The following is a 22,553-nucleotide window of genomic DNA, read 5'->3' as shown; positions in this document are numbered from 1 at the left end:
GATAAAATTGTTTTCTTCTGCTTCTCAGAAAGCAGAAATGGAAGAAAGGGAGATTATTTTCCTCAGAAGGGGAATTGCATGAAATGACCTCTAAAATCTTTCTGCTCGAAATGCCATACATGGTCCTGCAGCATCAGCATCACCAGAGAGTTTGTTTGAAATAAACAATCAGGTCCCACTAACTAACTGGAAGGGAACACTAATTTTAGTGAGAGTCCATGTGATCAATAGGCACAGTAGAGCTTTGCCTAACTGTCCAGATCACAAAGTGAAGGTGTTTTCTAGCACTGTACTATAATCTAGTGCTAAATAGCAAAAACAAAACAAAGCAAGACATTTCATGAATCATGGTAGAAATCATGGTAGGTCAATATCTGTAAGAAACAAACTAGCCAGGCACAGTGGTGCATGCCTATAACTCCAAGGGCTCAGAAGATTGAGGCAGGAGGATCATAAGTTCAAAGTCAGCCTCAGCAAAAGTGAGGTGCTAAGCAACTCAGTGAGATCCTGTCTCTAAATAAAATACAAAATAGGGCTGGGGGTGTGGCTCAATGGTCAGTGCCCCTGAGTTCAATCCCCAGTACCTAAGGAAAAAAAAAACTAACTTTTCCAAAAGCTTTATATTTACTGTAAATCTCTGCTTTAGGCCAGTACCTTTCATAAACAAACCTATCTTTTGGCTAAGATCGTTAGTTAAAAATACAATGTGGAACAAAAATAATACAATCACTGTTTCTCGTTATCTCATGCAGATTCTTGAACCAAGACCAATCATCTTCTAAAAGTACTCTGCAAGCAGAAAATACAATTTCTGCTAATTCCTTTAAATATCTGCTTTATAAAAAAAAATACAAAACAAAAAAAAAACCTCTCCTTTTTAGGTTTTATTTCTCCCTTCTCTTTTTGTTGCAAATCCAACCATAATTTCTCCAGTTTTTCTCTCTATTCAATTTTACCACCACAGTATCCACAATCCAAACCCTGTGTTTGAGAACTTGATGTGATTCATATGTTTCTCATATGCTTCTCACAGGCTCCAGGGGGAAAGTTTCTAAGTATCCATCTGGATACAGTTTAGATCAGAGCAGAAATAACTCAGAAGCCTTGCCATGAAACCATTCTTATTACCATCTCCATGTAAAAAAGCACTTGCCTTCCACAGAATTCATTTTAACAATAAAACTCAAGCAAGTAACACAAAGTACTCAAAATTAACTTCTTCTAGGCGAGCAAGGAAACAGCTGAGTTGCTATGATTTTTTTGCACAGCAATTGAGACACAGGGTCCGTTAAACAGTAAAATGGATGAAACTTGCGCTTGAATACATAAGCTCCCATCTTCCATTAGGAAAGTCCACTGTTGTCCATTTGGATTTATTTGTGAAGTAGCAGAGAAGATATTTTGGAAATGGCAGAGACTGAGAGAATTAACATTCACCCAACGCTGAGCAACACACTTGTGCTATACGTTTCAAATTTGACATCTTTAATCCTAGCAGTGGTCTTAGAAGCTTGCTCTTATGACCACGCTACAGATGAAATTCATCTTTTGAGGTTTCAATTAAAAAGCCTCTGATGTTCATTTATTAATAATTCATCAAGAACTTGGATCTTATCTCTCTTAAACATTACTAGTACATAGCCGGGTTTCTGACAACCACTGAATGTCAGGGTGGCCATCAGTGTGAATTTGGTGAAGACCCAGAGGAAAGTCATTTTATCTGCAAGTATGAGGCCTACTAAGCCACAGGAAGGACCCTGGACTTCACCGTAAGGACATCATGTTTTGTTTATCATTATCAATAAAGCATCTAGCATGGGAGTAGCAAGTGCCTACTATGTGCTTAGAGTCTTGATAAGCATTTGCTTAATAAAGGGATAAAGATGTCAGGTAAAAATTATATACATAGGTTTGTCCCATACTGAATTTTGTGCCTCAGTAAAGACAAAGAGGAGCTAAAATCTCCTTCCCTTGTGGCAGTCTAAATTTGTACTGCCTTTCAGGCATGCAGAGGGTGGCTTTGTCTTAGCACAATGCCACATGCACCCTGAAGAGGCACTATGATGGATTAGAGAAAGCAACTTGAGATGTTTGAACTTGGTCCACAAATAAGTTGTTGTCTCATATTTTTAATCAGCTCTTGCTGCACAGATTCTAAGAAGAGCCAGACTTTTGAATAAATAGGAAAGTATCCTGAAAACAACCCTCTCATCTCAACATTAAGAAAAGTATTGGGCTGGGGATGTGGCTCAAGTGGTAGTATGCTCGCCTGGCATGGGCGTTGGTTCGATCCTCAGCACCACATAAAAATAAAAAATAAAGATGTTGTGTCCACCGAAAACTAAAAAATAAATATTAAAAAATTCTCTCTCTCTCTCTTTTTTTTTTTTTTTTTAAAGTATTGCCTTCAAAACAGAATTAGCAATTCCAACCATAGCCCAATAATATGTATCACTACAATATGGTGCACAGTTTTAATTCAAAATGGCAATTTAAATACCAAATTATCCTCACCCAGGCATTTGTTAAGCATCCATTAGCAAGGTGGCACACCACAGTACCCCTGTATTGGTTGATCAAAAAATCCTGTTGCACACACCATGTGTTTTTTTACATCCACTTTTGGGAGATACTATTATTCCTGTTTCATTTAAGTAAGATGACTAGGAATGTGACAGGATCTTACTGATCTACATCCATAGTCCGTCCCTATTCCAAAAGTGCTAGAGTTCAAAGAGAAGCACGAGAGTGATTTTGCAAATCAACTACTAAGTTCCAAAAGAATTTCCAAACTCATTCTTTTGATAGTAAAAGAGGGCAAAGTGGATTGGGGTAGGGATAAGGCACGGGAGTGAAGAAGTTTAGTTGATATGGAGCTCTCCCTTGGAAGAGAGGATGTTAGCGATGCTCTGAAAGAACCAATGTACCTGATTCTAACAAAAGATAAAAAAAGTATAGTTCTCTGAACATAAATATTTCCCAAATTTATGGACCAAAAGCTTAAGAATGTAATGCTGGTAATGTCAGGCAGGACGCTAGAACCACTCCTGAGAGAATCTTAACGCTATTTATAACCCAAACTATGACTAAAACAGAGGAAATATGAAAAAAGATTTCCTAAAGTTCCCACTGTATTCCTTTTAGCAGTTGCTTGGACACATGTGCTGTTAGTTGTCCATCCTATTAGTAACAGCGCTTCCTTCCTGCAGATTCATTAGCACTGAAACAATACCCCATAAAAAAGGATTTACATAAAAGACAGCTGGAGTCGGTTGCCAGGGGAACTGACAATGTTCCAGACACATTCCATATTAGGAGGATAAACTTCAGGGTAGCCAGGGCTGTCCAAGATGCCTTCGGCCATGTGGAAGGTTCCACCACAAGCTAGAAAAAAAGAAAAACAAAGGGAGTGTCAGAGTAAAGATGGGTGCTGGCCAGTTAAGACAGAGCAGAGAGAGCACTGGAACCAGCATTAAGTGATTGGAATCTCCATCTCAGTTACAAAAACCCGTGCCCTATATAAGGAAAAGATTCTAGAAACTGGAAACCAAGAGCCCCACACTGGCTGGATCAGAAGGGATCTCTGCACTTTTTCTAAAATCTTTTTTTCTCCCCATGAACTATACCCGGGTAATAACCCTACAACCATTTGGTTTTTCTGAACAAGATTATTTTCTACCCTGGCCTAGAAGAGAAGGCAGATTCCAGCTTCTCCTTCTCAGAACACTGGACACACACACCCACCTTCTAGCTGGGCTTTAGCTTTTTAGTACCCCAGGACTGAGAGTTGAAACAGCCCTCTCCTGGCTAAGAAGCCCAAGGCGGCATGGTCTCTTTCCTTTCCTCTCCATCTGCTTCATCGACCCTGCCCTCCCTGTCAATACCCATACCTTGCCTGAGCCCAGCATCGAGGCTCAGGAGACAGAACAGCCATGTGGTTGTCCATCCATAGGAGATGGAGGTGCCATTAGATGCTGGCAGCCAGGGGCCAACGCAACAAGCATCACCAGGACACAGGTCAACAAGTCAACTGAGATCATGAGGTAGGGGGCTAAAAAGATAGGCAAGTTTCCAGCCCCTTCTCCCCAGTATTCCCAGAACTTGAAGAAGGTCAAGTGAGCCAGAGAGGTGATTTAGGAAAGTAGCCCCCAACTTTGAAAAAGTCCTAAACAACAAACCCAGGACTTCCACCGCACTCATGCTGACCTAGTCCAGCCATTTGCTAAAGTTTCTTACCCGATGTGGATGCAGCATATGTGGCATGAAAACCATCAAAATTCAGTCCAGAATCAGAGACGAACCTCAGCGTCAGGGCACTGCTGAAGGATGTGATGGGGTGGGGCATGGAGGTGCCACAATAACGTCCTAAGTAACAAAGATGGTGACAAGAAGAATGAACGGTGATCTGGCAGAGGTCATAAGCACAACCCTACTAGAATCACCAGAGACCCAAGCACACAGAGAAGTCACGACCAGAACCATCTAAGTCAGAGTTGGTGTTTGAGGCAATGCCTAAACATTTAATATAGAGTTTAAATACAAGCATAGGAGAGATGGTGATACACAGATAAAGAATAAGAGAGGGCTAGAGAAAAAACAGACGTCTTGGCTCCAAATGTACTAAAATAAGACACAGTAGGGACCTGCACAATTAATGCACTATTACTCAGAGTCTCAAGGAACTATAGGCGAAAAGTGTGGAAGCTGGAGCCAGATGACCAGAATTCAACTCTCGGCTCTGCCATTTACCAGCTACCAGACATGAGGCAAGTTGTACAGGCTCTGTGCCTTGGTTCTCCGTATGAAAAGGGGTAAGCTGAAAATACTAAAACCTGTATCCTAAGGGCTTGAGGATTGAATTCCTATTCAGAGAGTATTTAGAATAGTATTCACATAGCATGGTATATAAGTTTTTGTTAAAATGATAAATGAGCACACTCTCATCTTTGGTCAAATGTTTATGGACAATTATCTCAGGCAATTCAATGAGAGGTGTGCACAAGGCATAGGGTGTTCACTGATTGCCCTTTATTGTCTCCATAGGCAAAGGGCAAAGCAAAATCTCTTCTCTGACAGAAAGAGGTTTGTGTAACAAAACTAAAAAAAAAAAGTAAATTCACAGAGAAAGCTTAAATGACCTGAGATGATGTTACTTGAAGACATTTAAAAAATTAGCAGCACATTTTAATTTTACTGGGATGTCTAAACAAATTTTTAATTTAATTAAGTAATAAAAATTGTTTTTGCTTCCACTGAGGACAAAGAAACAGGATCTAGGTGAATGTAAGAACTTTTTTTTGAATATTAACAAAAAACTCCTGACAATTCTAATGCTGAAATGGCCTTCATTCCACTACTATTTCAGGCAGTTGCAATTTTTAAATTTTCTAAAAAAAAAAAAAATACACACACACAGAGACACACAAACTATTCATATCCTTGAATTTAAGTGAGCTGAGTTTCTTGAATCCTACGTTAAATCCTGCTTTCCTACCCTCTAATTACCTTTACTTGGCTCATGCTACTCTTCATATTTATTAGAAACATTTAGGCTTGAGTGGAAACCTATAAATATGTAGGTACATAAACGAGAGACAGCCCAAACCACAGCTGTATTTCAGTATGCACTGCAGTACCTCGGAGGGGTGCATCATAGTAATCGCCATCTAAAACTTCTAGAAAGTCGTGTGTGCATCTTGTACTGCTTTCAAGTCCAAAGTGGGTAAAGGAGAGAGTAATATGATTGACTGTAAGAAAAAAAAAGGGTGGGGGGGAGATTATTGTTGAACATATTGCTAAAAAAAAACATACACAGAGAAATTTCACTTGGGATAATCTCAGTTGAGGGTCTTCCAGCAGGGAAGTAAGAAATCTAGCAGATTTGCCCAGTGGTTGAGTGAGAAAAGAGGGGGGAGGGGACAACTTCTCTCCTCAAGGATTTTCTTTTGAAGAGCAACACAATCAACACAATGAATGTTTTTGAAAGAGCCTGTAGAATCTGCAATGCTGGTAGTTGTAAATAACAGGGCTCTTGGATAGACTCTCCCAGGAACTCTGGGTCTGCCTTGCTGGAAACTCCAGTCATTACACATTGTTATCTGTCCTTACCATGTTCCTCTCCTCAGCCTTTTTCTCAGGAGAACAGATTCCAGAAACTTTGAATCTTTACATGTACTTGTCAATGAGACATTATTTTCTCCCTGGCACAACACATTGTAGCCCACTCAGGTTTATTTTAAGGCCAGAGCTAGTGCCCTGGAGGTTCAGAGTCATTTATTAAGAAAGCTTTGAATTACTTGCAGAACATGAAGTGCCGGGTACATTTTCCTTTTGTTGTTCTTCCAGGGTCCCTAATCTTCAGAATAGGATCTTTTCCTGTTGTTGTCCTTGAAGCACTGAGATCTTTCATCTAAATGCTTTACAACTCATTAGAAAATAATCCTTAGGCACAAAACTGCTGAGCTCAAGGCAGGGGGCTTCTTTCTCCAGGCTCAGTTAGGGCTCTACCCTCTCCAGTCTGCAATTGGCTAAGGATTACTGGCCCCCACATCTTATGCATATCAACAAAGATGCTGTTGATTTGTTAACTCTTAACACCATGAAGGAAAGTGTCAGATAATATTTAAATCAAACACTCCATTTTGTAAATCATTTTGTACTGGGGGATGATAAGTTTAATTGACTTGCCTATTTTCACATAGGTCATTAATTCCTGAACTGAGCAGAGAAGCTATTGACTTTCCCACATTGTGTCTGAAATCATAAAAATTTTTTGCTGAAAACCTCAAAGGAGGGCAGGGCTCACATGCAACAGGATTCATAATGGCCCCATCCCCTTTGTAGTCGTTTTGTTGTGTTGCCTGGGGGAGTCTCCTAATTCTCTCTGCCAATAAAATGTGAACAGTAATCCTGAACAACAGACCATTACCAGGTCAAAAAATAAGATTCTAGATTCCAAAAAAAAAAGAAAAAAGAAAAGAAGCACCTGTTGAGTGTTTCTACCAGGCCCCTGCTGAGATTTTTAAATTATATACATTGCAGAAGAGGTCAGGTTTATAATCAGTTTCCACTTGGATTGAAGATCTATAAGCTTGTGGCATTGCATTCTTGAACCGTGAGGTATTTCTGCAGCCTATGATTCGCATTCATCATTTGTTCATAGAGCAACTGTCTTGAGCTTCTACCATACTTGAGGCACACATGTCAAAACCATCAATTATGTTTGCTTATTCTCAGTCTCACGTGCCAATCAAGACAACAGAGTTATATAGGTTTATTATTTTTCCCCCCCAAATGTTGCTAGGGCCTTGAAAGTTTGAAACAACAACAACAACGAAAAAACAAACAACTTTTACATTAAGATGAATCAGTAAAAATTACTTCCCTGTCAGATTAGGAAATGCTTTTTCTTGTATATATCAGTAACTGGGACTTTCAAAAGAAAAGAGGGAAGGCCATCAATTGTCACCACCAAGCAGATGAGAACATTACTCATAGATTGACTTCCCACAGACACGTCTGCCCGAACACCTTTCCTTTCTCATTTTTGTTACTTACACGGAGGTTGGGCTTGAATGATCCAGCTGCAGTTTTGATTGTTTGGATACTTGGCCGGGAACAATGGAGAGGAAATAGTATCAAAAGAGTCAGTGAGGATGCGGCCTCCACACTCTGGGGGATACAAACACACACATGTGTCATGTACTTTTGATTTCTACTGACTGTACAAAACCGTTATTTGATGAAGGAAAACATAAATGATTTTTTTCCCCTTATTTCTGAAATGCATGCCGGGGAAGTTTTCTGCCAAGGAAGCTGCACATAAACCATCATAAAATGGGAGCACACTTAACATTTACAACGATATTCTTCAATTACAGGAAGTGGGGAAGAGGCACAGAACAGCTTATTAAATGGCTATGGATTGTCTGAGTCATTCAAACAAAACTCTGGCCTGATTCGCTTACTCTGTCCACTCGTAAATTATAAGTATAGGGATGAGCTATTCATAGATGACTTCTTCTGTTAAGGAAAATATTGGTCGAACAGACTTCCTAAGAATAATAACACACTATCTCAAAGTTCGGTGGGAATCCCAGAAGAGGGAGAAAGTATTGCTACTGGAGAGCAAAAGAGGAGTCGCCTAGGAGGCAGTGGCTCCTGGAGGGGGAGGACTAGTGGTCCAGGGAGGAGACAGTCTGAGCAGAGACACCAAAGAAGTGTTTGCTCAGAGGGTTGTGGGGTGTCAAGTGTGATGCAGCAAAGAGAACAGGGCAGGTTGTAGGACCTCTGGCTAACATCTGGAGAGAAGCTTTGGCTTCATTTTCCAGGCTTGTGGAGACAAGGCAGAAACTAGCACCTTCGATGGTGTGAATGGAGCAAGGCTTTTGCAAGTAGCCTTGGAGGAAGATGGGGCAAGGGGTGGGTGAGCTTGAGGAAGCTGTTATAGTAGTCCAAATAAGAGCTAGTGGGGACTTTTCAATCTGAAGCAGCACTTAAATGAATAATTAAATGTTAAAAAAAAATTAAGACGCTTAAAAAAAATTATTGAGACACATGGATACAGTCTGTCTTGTTCCAAAGTCTACCATCCATGGCTGGGAGATCTAAATTCAGGAACTTTCCCCATCCAGGGCCCTTTAGTATAAAATACAAGCAAGTCTGCTGAAATGGGTGTAATGGATAAACAGACAAAAGTTAGTTTGAAATGAATTATCTAAATCGTCTACCCAAAAAGCATCACCAAGGAGGAGCCAATCAACCATCCCTCCAGCTCTGAGTTCCTTCTATGGCTGAAGCTGGATAAAAGGTTAATCTGTACAAAGGATGGGATGAAAGGCAATGGATGAAAAGGTCTTGGAGGAAACACTGAGAATCAGTGACTCTAGAATAAAAAACAGTGGACACAACACTGACTCTACTAGTAGTGGTACCTTTAAATATTAGTCTGAAAATTTTTTGAAATTACACAGTAGTTTTGAGAGAGATGCGCATCCCTGGGAAATCAATATCATCTAAGTTAGACAAGGATAAAAGTACCAGCAGTTGGAATAATTATGAGACATAGCTTCCTAGTTCTACGTAAATTTTTGCATGTTGAGTGGGAGGCGGTGATTGGTTTCTGAGGACTTGTCTCATTTTATTATAGCACCAACAAGCCACTTAACAAATTTCTCCCATGTCTGGGGAACCACAGGGTACTTGCCTTGCCTGAACTGAGCTCGGAAGCCCCTGCTCTGTCTGGAAGGGCCAGACTGAAATCTCACAAAGAGGCTGTTCCCCGAAGAGGTGACGGGGTTAGTCGGCTGCTGTCTTCCACATACCCTGGCAAGGCGGCTGCTTGCAGAGCTGACACCATCATATGTCTGCAAAGATAGAAGATGGGAAAACTGGTTCAGAACTTCAGGCTTTCTTCTGTGAGGCCCTCAGTCCATGTGCACTTGGGGAGCTAGTGGAAACCCACTCATTTGCTGGAACTAGTGAAACTGGCTTTAGTTTATTGTCTTGTCATATACCTAGGTTCATGAGAATAGTTTTAGTTAATCTTTTGTCGCTGTGACTAAAAATCAATACCTGACAGGAACAACTTAGAGGAGGAAAAATTTATTTTTGCCTCGTGGTTACAGAGGTCTCTGTCCACAGATGGCCAACTGTGGTGCTCTGGGCCCAAGGTGAAACAGCATCATGTTTGTTTTCCTCCGCTGAAGGGCACAGCGGAGGAAAGCTGCTCACCTCATGGTGGAGTCTGGAAACAGAGAAAGAGGTAGGGATGGGGCCACAGGGCAGATGGACCCTTCCAGGGCACAGCTGCAGTGACCCACCTCCTCCAGCCATACCTCACCTGCCTCTAGTTACCACCAGTCTGTCCATTCAAACTAGGATGGACTGAGCAGGTTACATCTCTGACAATCCAGTCATTGCACCTTAAACAGTCCTACACTACACAGGAACTTTCAAGGGTTACTTCATGTGAGCATGTTGGTGCTCATAAGAAGAATCAGTCATTGATCATTTCTAGGGATACCCTGAGTATCTGGCAGGAATTTCTCTGCCAGAGCCACTGTTAGTTCTCTGGATGTCTTCATAAATACTGGTCCCTTTGACAGCCTTCTTACCTCCTTTCACCTCGGGGTAGGTCATACACTCAACATGAATTGAGAATGTTTACTGCAAGAACAAATGCAGGAGCAAATAGTTGAGAAACAATGATGCGTAACCATTCATTGTCAGAAACCGGACATTTATTGTAACTTTTTGTTCTTCATAGGGTCATGGTCAAGAAGCAAGAGAAATGGCATGCTTCCAATGTGAGCCTGATTGAGAAAATTATCTCATTTTTTTAAATTCTTTTAATGTCTGGGGCTCTGACTCTGCCCAGTACTATGCTGGAACTTATCTGTCCCTTTTCCATTCCTGCCAATGGAAAAGAGGCTACATCACACAGACCCCAAATCTCGGTATCAATTTATGAAATTGAAGCTTAGACATCTATTTGCTTGGAACTCTGTGTCCAGTATGGATTTTTGAACACTTTTATGTGTAAACCAGGGAGAAATGAGTTACTTGTCTTTGGATGACATTAATAATATCTGCCCTTCATTATGTGCTTACTATATTCCAGAAACTGGATTCAGACCTTCACATATGCTCTCCATTTTATCCTTCCAGCCTTTGCTAAGACCCTGAGTAATGTGGCCAAGTCACACAATTCCTAAATAGGTCACTTTGAGCCATATGGGTAGACTTTAGAGTCCAGAATTGAAAATCTTTCATTTAATTCAATGCAAGGTATCAATTGAGCATCATAGATGCAATACCCTGCCAACCACCAGAATGGGATGTAAACTGTGAGATTAAAATATGGCTGTTTAACTGAAAACAAATTGCCATGCATATTTTATAAGACTATCTAAAAATTAAATTATGTTTTCTTAACCAATTAAAACTACAGTTTCTATTTTTTATTTTTTTTAGATATATATGACAGTAGAGTATATTTTGACATATTATACATACATGGAGTATAACTTATTCTCATTAGGATCCCATTCTTGTAGTTGTATATGATGTGGAATTTCACTGGTCGAGTGTGCATATATGAACATAGCAAAGTTATGTCCAATTCATTCTACTGTTTTTCCTATTCCCATCCCTCCTCCCTTCCCTTCATTCCCCATTTGTCTAATCCAGTGAACTTCTATTCTTCCCTCCCCGCACCTCCTTATTGTGTGTTTGTATCCACTTATCAGGGAGAATATTAGGCCTTTGGATTTGGGGGATTGTCTTATTTCACTTAGCATGATAATCTCCAGATCAATCCATTTACCAGCAAATGCCATAATTTCATTCTTTTTTTTTTATCACTGAGTAATATTCCATTTGTATATATACATTTTCTTTATCCATTCATTTGTTGGGGGACATATAGGTTTTTTTTTCATAGCTTAGCTATTGTGAATTGAGCTGCTATATACATTGATGGGGCTGTGTCACTGTAGTATGTTGATTTAAAGTCTTTTGGGTATATACTGAGAATTGAGATAATTGGGTCAAATGGTGGTTCCATTCCAAGTTTTCTGAGGAATCTCCATACTGCCTGTTTTCCAGAGTGGTTGCACCAATTTGCAGTCCTACCAGCAACGTATGAGTGTACCTTTCCCCCAACATCCTCACCAACATTTATTGTTTTTTGTAATTTTTTTAAATATTTATTTTTAGAAGTAGTTGGACACAATACCTTTATTTTGTTTATTTATTTTTATGTGGTCCTGATGATCGAGCGCAGGGCTTCACGCGTGCTAGATGAGCACTCTACAGCTGAGCCACAATCCCAGCCCCATGTATTTTTGATAATTGCCATTCTGACTGGAGTGAGCTGAAATCTCAGTGTAGTTTTAATTTGCATTTCTCTAATTGCTAGAGATGTTGTGCATTTTTTTCATGTATTTGTAGACCATTCATATTTCTTCTTCTGTGAGGTGCCTGTTGTGTTCTTTTGCCCATTTATTGATTGGGTTATTTGATTTTTGGTGTTAGGTTTTTTGAGTTGTTTATATATCCTGAATATTAATGTTCTATCTGAGGTGCAGGTGGCAAAGATTTTCTCCTATTATGTAGGATCTCTCTTCATGTTCTTGATTGTTTCCTTTTCAGTGAAGAAGATTTTTAGTTCGATACAAACCCATTTATTGATTCTTGATTTTACTTCTTGCACTTTAGGAGTCTTGTCGAGGAAGTCAGTTCCTAAGCCGACCTGATGGAGAGTTGGGCCTACTTTATCTTCTGGTAAGTGCAGGGTCTCTGGTCTAATGCCTCGGTCTTTGATCCACTTTCAGCTGAGTTTTGTTCACGGTGAGAGATGAGGGTTCAGTTTCATTCTACTATATACGGATTTCCAGTTTTCCGAGCACCATTTGTTGAAGAAGCTGTCTTTTCTCCAATGTGTACTTATGGAGCCTTTTCTAGTATGAGGTAACTGTATTCCAGCGGGTTTGTCTCAGTGTCTTCTATTCTGTTCCTTTGGTCTTCATGTCTGTTTTGGTGCCACTACCATGCCATATTAGTTAGTGTAGCTCTGTGGTGTAAATTAAGGTCTCGTATTGTGAAGCCCCTGCAATACTTTTCTTGCTAAGGATTGCTCTGGCTATTCTGGGCCTCTTATCAAAATACAGTTTCTAATCTAGTAGAACTGCTTTTTTGGACATTTCAAACACCTGAAACAGTAGCCAAACAACCTGTAAGCCATTATTAAACACCTCTTACTACAACTACATTCATACTTCAACATATTCTTAAATATTATCACCATTGGTTTATTTCATGTCTTTACTATGTTTTTAGTTGATTTTTTTTTTTTTACCTTTCTAAGCTTGTAGCTGTGATGTCTTAGGGTTTTAGTAATGTTCTATTATTACTATCCTGGTTTCATTATTATCAAAAGATAAAACATACCTTCTTAGAACTTCTGGGGTTATAGAGCTGGGGAACTCAGGAACTGACTTGATCAAGATACAAGAATGCTTACTTCTCTCAAGATGATTTGTTTATTTGTCAGAACAACATTCCTTACTTTCTTTAACTCTAGTGAAATGCTGGATTCTGTGTGTGAAGTTTATAGACGACCTCCTCCCCGCAAAACCTACGAAAGTTAGGAACTTTTTTCAAGTCTACAGACTTACAAAGATAAACCTCTTCTAGACTTTTATTTCTCTCCAAATTCAGAAGTCCAGTGAGTAAGTAGATATTAATTCTTCTTTTTCTTTTCTTCTTCTTCTTTTTTTTTTTTGGTGTGTGTGTGTGTGTGTTGGGGGAGTGCTGAGGATTGAACCCAGGGCCTCGTGCATGCAATGCAAGCACTCTATCAACTGAGCTATATCTCCAGCCCTAATTCTTCTTTTTCTAAGCCCCTATTTTTGCACTAAATAGTTGCAATTGTCTCAAAAGAAAAAAGCAAATAAGGTTAAAAAATAGGAGGGGGGTGCATATTAGAAACCTCAGAAACCCATATGAATGAGCATTTTCCTGAGGATTCCTGAAAGGGACACATCTAGGAGAGCTTCCCAGACCCTCCCCTCTCCCCTCAATTCCCAGAATTATGGGCACTCTGCTGAATTTCATCAGGCTGAGACATTCCTTCACATAGAATGGATCCAAAATGGAAGGTTTTCAAATGCCCTTGAATTGAAATTATATATCAATGCAATGCCAAATGTGTGAGTGTGTTGTGATTTTATAAGCACCATAACAAATACCTTAATCTAATCTGCAAGATTATGTGACTTCCTTTTAAATTTAGAAAATGACATAAGTGTGCTAGTCATTAAACTACAATCTTGTCCAATGTAAGCTAACAAGTTTATCCAAGATCATATAGCTAGTCATTAGCAGTCTCCTCTTACCAAGTTATATGTTGTAGCACATCACTTCTCTTTAAAATGCTTGTGATGGTTGTTAATTTGTATGTGTGTATGTGTTTGTATGATTGTCATTTTATGAAATTCGAAAGCCTCAGACTATAAATAAGGTAGTTTTTTTTTAACTCCATTTTGGAATATGAATTCTCTTGAGAGTGTTAACTTCTATAATATGAAGTCAGCATTCTCACATTTAAGGTTATAATTTGCAAAGTTATAAGAAAAGCATTGTAAGGAAGGAAAGAAATATGAGAAACCTCATTCTTATTTATTTTAAATTATGATATCAATATGCACTTCCCTTATTTCCACTTACTTACCAAGGCAGTGCTAGTAAATTGTAGTACTATTGGGTCCACCTATAATATATTCATAAAACTTATATAATTCTTACTTACATCTACTGTCAAGTTTTCTATGCCTGGAATTGATTTTGTGACCTGTTACTTAAGTAGTAAATGTCAAAGCAATATACAAAGAAAACAAAACTTTGTACATCTCAATTTATTCATTCCTAGATCACCCTCATGAAATTAAATTTTGAGTTCAATCCACAAAATATAAAGTAGCCATTATTTTGGGGAGTTCCAACCTGTAGGTCAGGCCAAAATGCCTGTAGTTCGACTCCTTTGTTGAGGCTTCTGCTGGGCTGTACTTTCAGCAAGGTCACAAACACTCTGATCCAGCATACGCACAGGTCATGAACATCTGCTTGTGAGCATGTGCTCACTGACGTAACCTGCTGCCAGTGTGCCTTCTTTGTCTGGCCTGCACATAAAAATGGCCTATACAAGGACTCAGGAGGCAAATTTTGGTACTGACTGGGAGTTGAAGCTGGAGCTAGGGCCTGGCTAAGGGCTATTGCTACCTCCAAATACAGCATGTCTACTATCCCAACTGCATCTTGCATCTTATTCCACCTGTTGGGATCCCAAATCTGTTTCCTGGATCGTCGGCTCATCTTGAAGAATGAGTATCCTGAATACAGGACTTATTACAGTGCTATTGGAGCCCTTCACATCCTGAGCTCCAGTCAGAAGTGAGAAAGAAGGCAAAAGCTTATGAATTTTCCACACTTGACATTTCAATACCTTGAGGAGATTTGGGTAAATGTCAACCATTGCCAGGGTTAACACGTGTCAATCTTGTCATATGTCAAGTGACATGTGGAGGAAAATCATTTGAGTGGGAGAACAGCATCCTCTCCTGATGACATTTAAAATTCTGGGGAATCCATGCTCACAGTCCTTAGGAATGGAAAGTGGAGAAAATAAAGGAGCCAAGCAATGGGAACCTTTGCCTTCCGATACACTTAATGGTGATACAAACATGTATTATTAAGAGCATGTATATTTAAAGTTAGCAGCACAATTCCTTTTAGAGGGAAAAAAAATAGCTTTTTATTTAGCAAAACTCTCCCACTAACCTTTGAGAACATGAACAGTATGATGGAGGTGGTGTTTTATGTTGGTTGGTGTGGAGACATGTTGTTCCCCTTTCTATACTTTCTAATCTGTTGCTCAGGTCCTACTCTGTAAGATGGGGATGACATGAGTCTATAGCTCATACAGTATTTGTGAGAATTAAATGAGTTAAAAATATAAAGTACTCAGGAGACTTCCTGGAACATAGTAAGTATGTAGTAGATATTAACCTCTACTATTAAACTGAGACAGATAAATTGCTACATAAGAAATGAGATAGGAAACTATGAAGGCAAAAAAGTCCAAATAGGGGTTGTTCAGTAATGTGGATGAGATAAGAGCCTGAGTTGGACATAAAATCAACACAAATGACCGAGCAGAAGATTGTGAGCGTTGGAGTAGTAGGCAACTTTTGACATGGCTTCTAGGCATTCCCAACTCCTGGGATTGTGCCCTTGTGTAATCTCCTCTCTTTGAGTGTGAGATGTCTAATTTTATACCCAATGTCTTATTTTATACCCAATGAATGGAATATAGCAAAAGCGACTTGCTTTTAAATGACTTGCTTTAAATTAACAGACTATTCTAACCATCTATTTCCTGGTTAGCAAACAATGGGGAGGGACTTCTACCCTGCTGGTATTCTCTCTCTTGTTGGCCCTCTCTCTCTATTGTTTGCAAGCTGCCACATTCTGTATAAAATGTTCTATGGAGAGAGAGGCCTGCATGGTGAGGAGTCAGAGGAAGCCCCTGGCCAGGAGCCTGCAAGAAACTGAATCCTGCCAACAATCACATGACTGAGCTGGGCGGGACCCAGGTAAGCTATTCCTGGCTTTCCTACCCATGGAAACTATAAATATAGTTGTTCTTTTTACATTTTTATTATTTTATTGATTTTTAAAACATGACTGCAGAGTCCATTCTGATGTAATTATTCATGCTTGGAATATATCTTATTCTAGTTAGAGTCCCATTCTTACGGATGTACATGGTGGTGGGATTCACTGTGTTGTTTTCACATATTTACATGGGAAAATTATGTCCAATTCATTCCACTCTCTTTCCTTTGCCTGTGCTCCCTCCCTTCCCTACCTTCTCCATTGTCTAATCTACTGCACTTCTATTCTTCCCCTCACCACCCCCCTCCGTCACTGCAAAAAGGTTAGCTTCCACATAGCAGAGAAAACATTTGACCTTTGGTTTTATGGGACTGATTTACTTAGCATAACAGTCTTCCAGTTCCATCCATTTACTGGTAAATGCCATGATTTTATTTCTCTTTATGCCTGACTAATGTTCCATTGTGTAAATATACACCACATTTTCTTTATCCATTCATCTGTTGAAGGGCACCTAGGCTGGTTCCATAGTTTAGCCACTATAAACATTGATGTGGCTACATCACTGTAGTATGCTGATTTTAAGTCCTTTGGGTATGAGCCGAGGAGTGGGAGAGCAGAGTCAAATGGCGGATCCATTCCAAGTTTTCTGAGGTATCTCCATAACTGCTTTCCATGGGTTGCACAAATTTGCAGTCCCACCAGCAATGCAGAGTGAATCTTTTTTCCCACATCCTCACCAACATTTATTGTTGCTTATATTATTGTTAATTGCTATTCTGACTGGAGTGAGCTGGAATCTCAGTGTAGTTTTAATTTGCGTTTCTCTAATTAATTGCTAGAGATGTTGAACATTTTTTCATATATTTGTTGACCATTTGTAAATAAGGTGGTTCTAAGCCATTATGTTTTGGGGTGATTTGTTGCAAAGAGATAGATAACTAAATAGAGAATGTGAAATGAAGGATTGAGGAAAACATAAACAAAGACTTCCTAAGAACAAGGAATCTAATATTGAATTTTAGGTTAACTACTATGCTGCTCTTTGTAGTAGTCATCTGCTAATGCCTGGAGTACTTATTTATTTATTTATTTTAAGTTGTAGACACAACACCTCCATTTTAAAATTTTTATGAGGATCGAACCCAGTGCCCCATACATGCAAGATGAGCACTCCACCAACCCCAGCCCTGGAGTATTTATTTAAAATCTACTATACAAGGGCCTGGGGAAGTAGCTCTGTGGAAGAGTGCTTGCCTAGCATGTGTGAGGCTCTCGGTTCAATCCCCAGCTCCATACACACAAAAATAAAGTTTTAAAGTTCACTACCCAAAAGGTGTTGGGTGCACGGTATTTTTGAGAAATCAAGAAAAGGGGGTATAAATTGTAAGTTTCTCTTCACAATGGGCAGAGAGAAAGGGAACAGTCAGAAGATGCAAGACACAGAGGAACGAAACTTTTAACACTGGCCAGAAATAGAAATCTGGGTGACTAGCAAAACATATGCTATTTCCCATCTGCCCTTTTAAAATACCTGAAAATGGTATAGGGAGTTGATGGGATTTTCCATACCTCTCTCTCCTTTCCCTCATCTAGAGTGATCAACTGGGCCAACCTCTACTGAGGGACCAAAATGATTCATTGCTCTTTTTGACTTGGAATCTCTAGAAGATGAAGGGAGGATGTTTGGTGATATGGTGGAGGCAACGAGTGGATTGGGCTGTGAATGCAGAGGCGGGGGCGGGGTGGGGGGGGGACAGTGTGGTATCTTTGCTTTCCTTTCATTGACATCTCTCCTAGGGTCAGAATGAGGAGTTATTGAGGTAATATGTGCTGCTTGGAATGCGATATACAATCATTAAATGCTACTTCCCCTGAAGAACTTCATTGGGTTTCCTTTTTAGTTTTTGTGTTTCTGACTTAACTTCTTTGAAAATGAAGGCTTTTACAAATCATTCAGGGATTCACAAAATCCATTTATGTATGAGGTTGAGTTTGGGATGACAAAGTATCCAGTCAAGATTAGAAAGATGTCTTAGTCTGCTGAGGTGGCTCTAACAGAATGCCACAGACTGGGTGGATTATAAACCACAAAGACTTATTTCTCACAGTTTTGGAGGCTGGTAAGTCCAAGATCAAGGAAACAGCAGATTTGGTGTCTGGGCAGGGCCTGTTCCTTCATGGACTGACTCTTATCACTATAGTCTCACTATAGTGGCAGGGCCCAGTGGCTCTCTGGGGCCTCTTTTATAAGGGCACTAACTTCATTCATGAGGGCTCCACCCTCATGACCATCTCCCAAAGACCCTCACCAGCAGAAGGACAGTGATTTTAAAAGTCTCTGTGTTCCTCCTCACACTGCTTCCCTATAATACTTACTGTGTTCCAAAACCAAGTTTCATAAATACTCAAAAAGTGGAGCCCAAATGTATGTTGACAACCACACTTGGCTCAAACACGTGTTTCCCTCCTCTCATTTTGCTCAGCCTGAGCTGACAGGCTACTCAGAGAGTCCAGCTGAGCTGACGCTCTCCACCTGACCAACTGAGATGCAAGTGAAAAGTTCACTGATCTCTTAGAACACCTGGAACACCTGGCTTCAAACACAGCCGTCTTAGAGTCAGGTACCTAGGCTGGAGCCAGAATCTACCAGGGGTATTTGCTTTTGCCAAAACATTTTAGAAACTTCCTGGCATCAATTTCATCAAATTTAAAATTGGGGATAGGTCATTCCTCCTTGTGGCCTCCTAAGGTTATTGTCAAAGTCAAATAAGAATATATATTGAAAGTTTGGTGGGAAGAATGATTATGCAAGTAAGTTTTTATAACTAAGAAATTCTCATATATATATTTTTAAATGGAATATGATGATATGCTGTAAATTTATAAACTAACCTCCACTTCTAGGTGTCTATGCTGAAGAAAATTCCTGAATGGTTAAATACAGAAATACCTACAAAAATATTCAGCACAAAAAGGCTGCTATAGCAAAATATTGAAAGTAAGTTAAATGTTCATTAGCAAGAGAATGGGTAATTGACTCAGGGCATACACATAAAATGGAATACTGTATAGTCACCAAAAAAAGGCATTAGATCCAAATATTTTAACAATATCAAAAAATGTTAAAAACAGAGAACTGAGGAAAAAGAGTAAATTGAAGGATATATACTGTGAGACGTTATTTACATAAAATTTTAAAATGTGCAATAATATTTTATAGTGTGTGTGGATATAGACAAATAATGAAAACTGTAAAAAACAGTTACGGGAATCATTAACAAAAATTCTCACTAGTGTTTTCTTTAGGATGGGAGACAGAATGGTATCAATGATGGGTACATATGGGACTTAATTGTCTTTAACAGTGGATTTCTTTTGAGGGAAGAAAATTGAAGCAAATATGAAAAAGTATTAAGATTTGTGAGGTTTGGGCATGGGGATGTTTTTGTACATTAGAAGTTTCAATAAAGATAACCTATATAAAGGAAATCATAGGAAATGTAGACCAAGATTCACATATGAGAATATTCTTCATAACATTGTTAAAAATAAGAAGATAAAAAAAGAAATAATCTAAATGGTCTGTAATTAAATTAGTTATTAACTATGCCTGTATAATTAATGAACCAATTCTTAAAATAAAAATATTCACATAAAATTAAGTGAAAAAGATAGTATACACAAAATGATGTGTAGTATTCTCTAAACTATGCATGTGTATATGTAGGTGTGCATATTTGTGAGTGTGTGTGGATAATAACCAAAAATGGAATAGTTTGTGTCTGTATTAGAATTTTTTTTTTTATTATTTTTTTTATTTTTAGTTTTTCGGCAGACACAACATCTTTGTTTGTATGTGGTGCTGAGGATTGAACCCGGGCCGCACGCATGCCAGGCAAGCGTGCTACCGCTTGAGCCACATCCCCAGCCCCTGTATTAGAATATTAAAAATGTCATTATTTCCTATTTCTTTTCTGTATTTCACAAATGGAATACGAGGCGCATGTAAAATCTGTAAATAAAATCTACATTAATTTTTTCAACCTTTAGCCATTCAGTGTTTATACTGTCATGACTCGTGTAACAGTAGGACAGCAGTGTCTAAGCCACATAGATATTAATACCATTCAATCTGCATCTCCTGCCTGCAGGAATGTCTCAAGTTTAATGGATATGGCTTCTGTTTTAAGATCTCTCAAACATTTGTTAGTTGACTCATTTCTATAACTGGACCCCAGCCCTCTCTCTTAAGCTTTACATTCATATAGCCAACTGCGTACCAGATGTCACCTCTTCTATGTCCCTTGAACTTTGAAAAGCATCATCTCAAACTGAATCCATCTCCTCAACCCTGTCACCCTATGTCTCCTTCATCAACACCTCTTGCCTCAGTAAAAGCCCAGAAGCATGTGCCCATCCACCAAACCATCTTAGATTTTTCCCTTATCTCTCTGCCCCAAATCTAGGGGATCAGTATGTTCTGTCAACTCTTGTCTCTGATTTATCTCTTCGCTGGTCTCTTCTTCTCACCCAGAGCCAGCCCCCTCTGAGTATCTTAGTGCCTGAATCTTGCCTAGGCCCCTCTTTCCTGCTTTAAATTTGCATTCCACCCCCCCCCAACTTAATTTATTCTCAATTACCAATGTGCAAAGTGATCTTTCTAAAATGTAAAATCAAATAACAAAGGGAAGCTCAATAGCCCCATACATTTTTATTTTTATTATTTTTTTCATACATTTTTAAACTGCACCAGAAAAAGATAAGTAACCACTGAGGGCTTTGCTTAAGGACTGAAGAACATGTGACTGACCCAGATGTGGGACACAGCCCCATCAGCCTGCAGTTCCCTGGCTGTCGCCATCAAAACATAGCATGATTAGATGGCTCATGATCACCTGACAGAAATGTCAGTCATCACTTACAGCCCAAAGCTTGTGACTGCAGGGGAAAATGAATTTTAGCTTCCTTAGTAACACTTGTATTTTCATTTCCAGAAATAAGAATATAATCCTTCAGATTGTCGAAGACTAAGAGTAGGGAAATCTCCTGTCTTCTTGTTTTTACTAAGTTTTATCATACTCAGGTAGGAAATAAACCAATTTTAATGTATGGTTTAAAATTATTATGAACCAGAGTAAGAACAAACTACTTTAATTCAAGAGCAAAGTATACAGCATATTTTATAATCCCCAAAGTATAAAAATGCTATACCTAAGCTTCAGAGTTGAGTTTCCCATGCAAAGAAATTAGGGAATATATATGAATGTGATTTTATTTTCATGTTTTGCACTTGTAAACCTCCTGAAAGTTATCAAAATAACGTATGTATGGAGTGATAAAATTTGCTAATATATTAAAAAATGAGTGAAAAAAATACAATACATATTTTAAAATTTTTTAAAAATTTAAATAAAAATGGGTGCTGTTTTCGAATTCATGTGGGTATTGAGCAAAGAGCTAAGAGTTATAGATCCAGCTCTATGCACCTAAGATTCACAATTTTATTTGTTTTTCCCTGTTTTCTTTCTTTTAAGGTTCATAATTTTACAAAAGATAACCTAAGACTTTTAACATAGTATTAATAGTAATAGAAACAGTGGTAGTAATAGAAAAATTAAGAATAGCAGCAATTACTAATCTGTGGCAGACACTGATAAGAATTTTTTTAAAAAATATTTATTGTTTAGTTATAAATGGGCATAATATCTTTATTTTATTATTATTTTATTTTTATGTGGTGCTAAGGATTGAACCCAGAGCCTCACACATGCTAGGCGAGCACTCTACCACTAAGCCCCAGCCCGAGCCCCATTGGCAAGTACTTTATACACATTTTTAAAAAGTTAATTTTCTTACTGCTTCATTTTGTAGTTGAGAAAACATGTTATTTGCTCTCAGTCTCACACTTAGAGGGGCAAAGTATTAACTATCTTATTGGCCTCTGATCAGTTATCATTAAACTAAGAGAAAAGGTAAAGTTAAATTTTATTCATTCAGTTAGAATATGGAGAGACCACTGTTCTATGAAGCCAAGGTATCATGGTCTCCTAGAAAGATAATCATGAGAGCTCTCAAAATAGAATGGAAATCTCCCACCATTTATCTAGAACGGTACTAAAGCATCCTTGGTAGTATTTTAGAAAGTCTTAGGTTGCACTGCGGCAGATTTCAGGGTGGCTGGCATCTGTCATGCATTCCATTCCACTGAACATGCATGGGATTCCCAGCATGGCTAATTTAGTAGGATATGTAACAAAGAGCACAGTGTCTAGGCCAACAAATAAACCAGAATTTATATCCCTTAGTTCTAACCTGGATTCTGTTCTTGAATTCAGATCTAAATCTATGCCTTGCCCTTTTCTGGTCTAATTACA

General features: G+C 38.8%; 1 protein-coding gene across 1 annotated transcript in view; it reads right to left on the bottom strand.

Moving 5' to 3' along the window:
* Window positions 1-22,553, bottom strand: part of Cubn (cubilin) — a 275,809-nt gene that overhangs the window by 105,733 nt on the left and 147,523 nt on the right. Inside the window, exons 32-36 of the mRNA XM_071619663.1 lie at window positions 9,206-9,365; window positions 7,558-7,671; window positions 5,637-5,747; window positions 4,237-4,365; window positions 3,252-3,384 (exon numbers count right to left, since the gene is read on the bottom strand). Coding sequence (XP_071475764.1) covers window positions 3,252-3,384; window positions 4,237-4,365; window positions 5,637-5,747; window positions 7,558-7,671; window positions 9,206-9,365 — 647 coding nt within the window. The remainder of the gene's footprint in view (window positions 1-3,251; window positions 3,385-4,236; window positions 4,366-5,636; window positions 5,748-7,557; window positions 7,672-9,205; window positions 9,366-22,553) is intronic.

The sequence above is a fragment of the Marmota flaviventris genome, chromosome 12 (genome assembly GCF_047511675.1).
Source record: "Marmota flaviventris isolate mMarFla1 chromosome 12, mMarFla1.hap1, whole genome shotgun sequence".
Taxonomy (NCBI): domain Eukaryota; kingdom Metazoa; phylum Chordata; class Mammalia; order Rodentia; family Sciuridae; genus Marmota; species Marmota flaviventris.
Note: the sequence above shows the minus strand (reverse complement) of the source record. Positions and strands in the feature narration are given on the sequence as shown.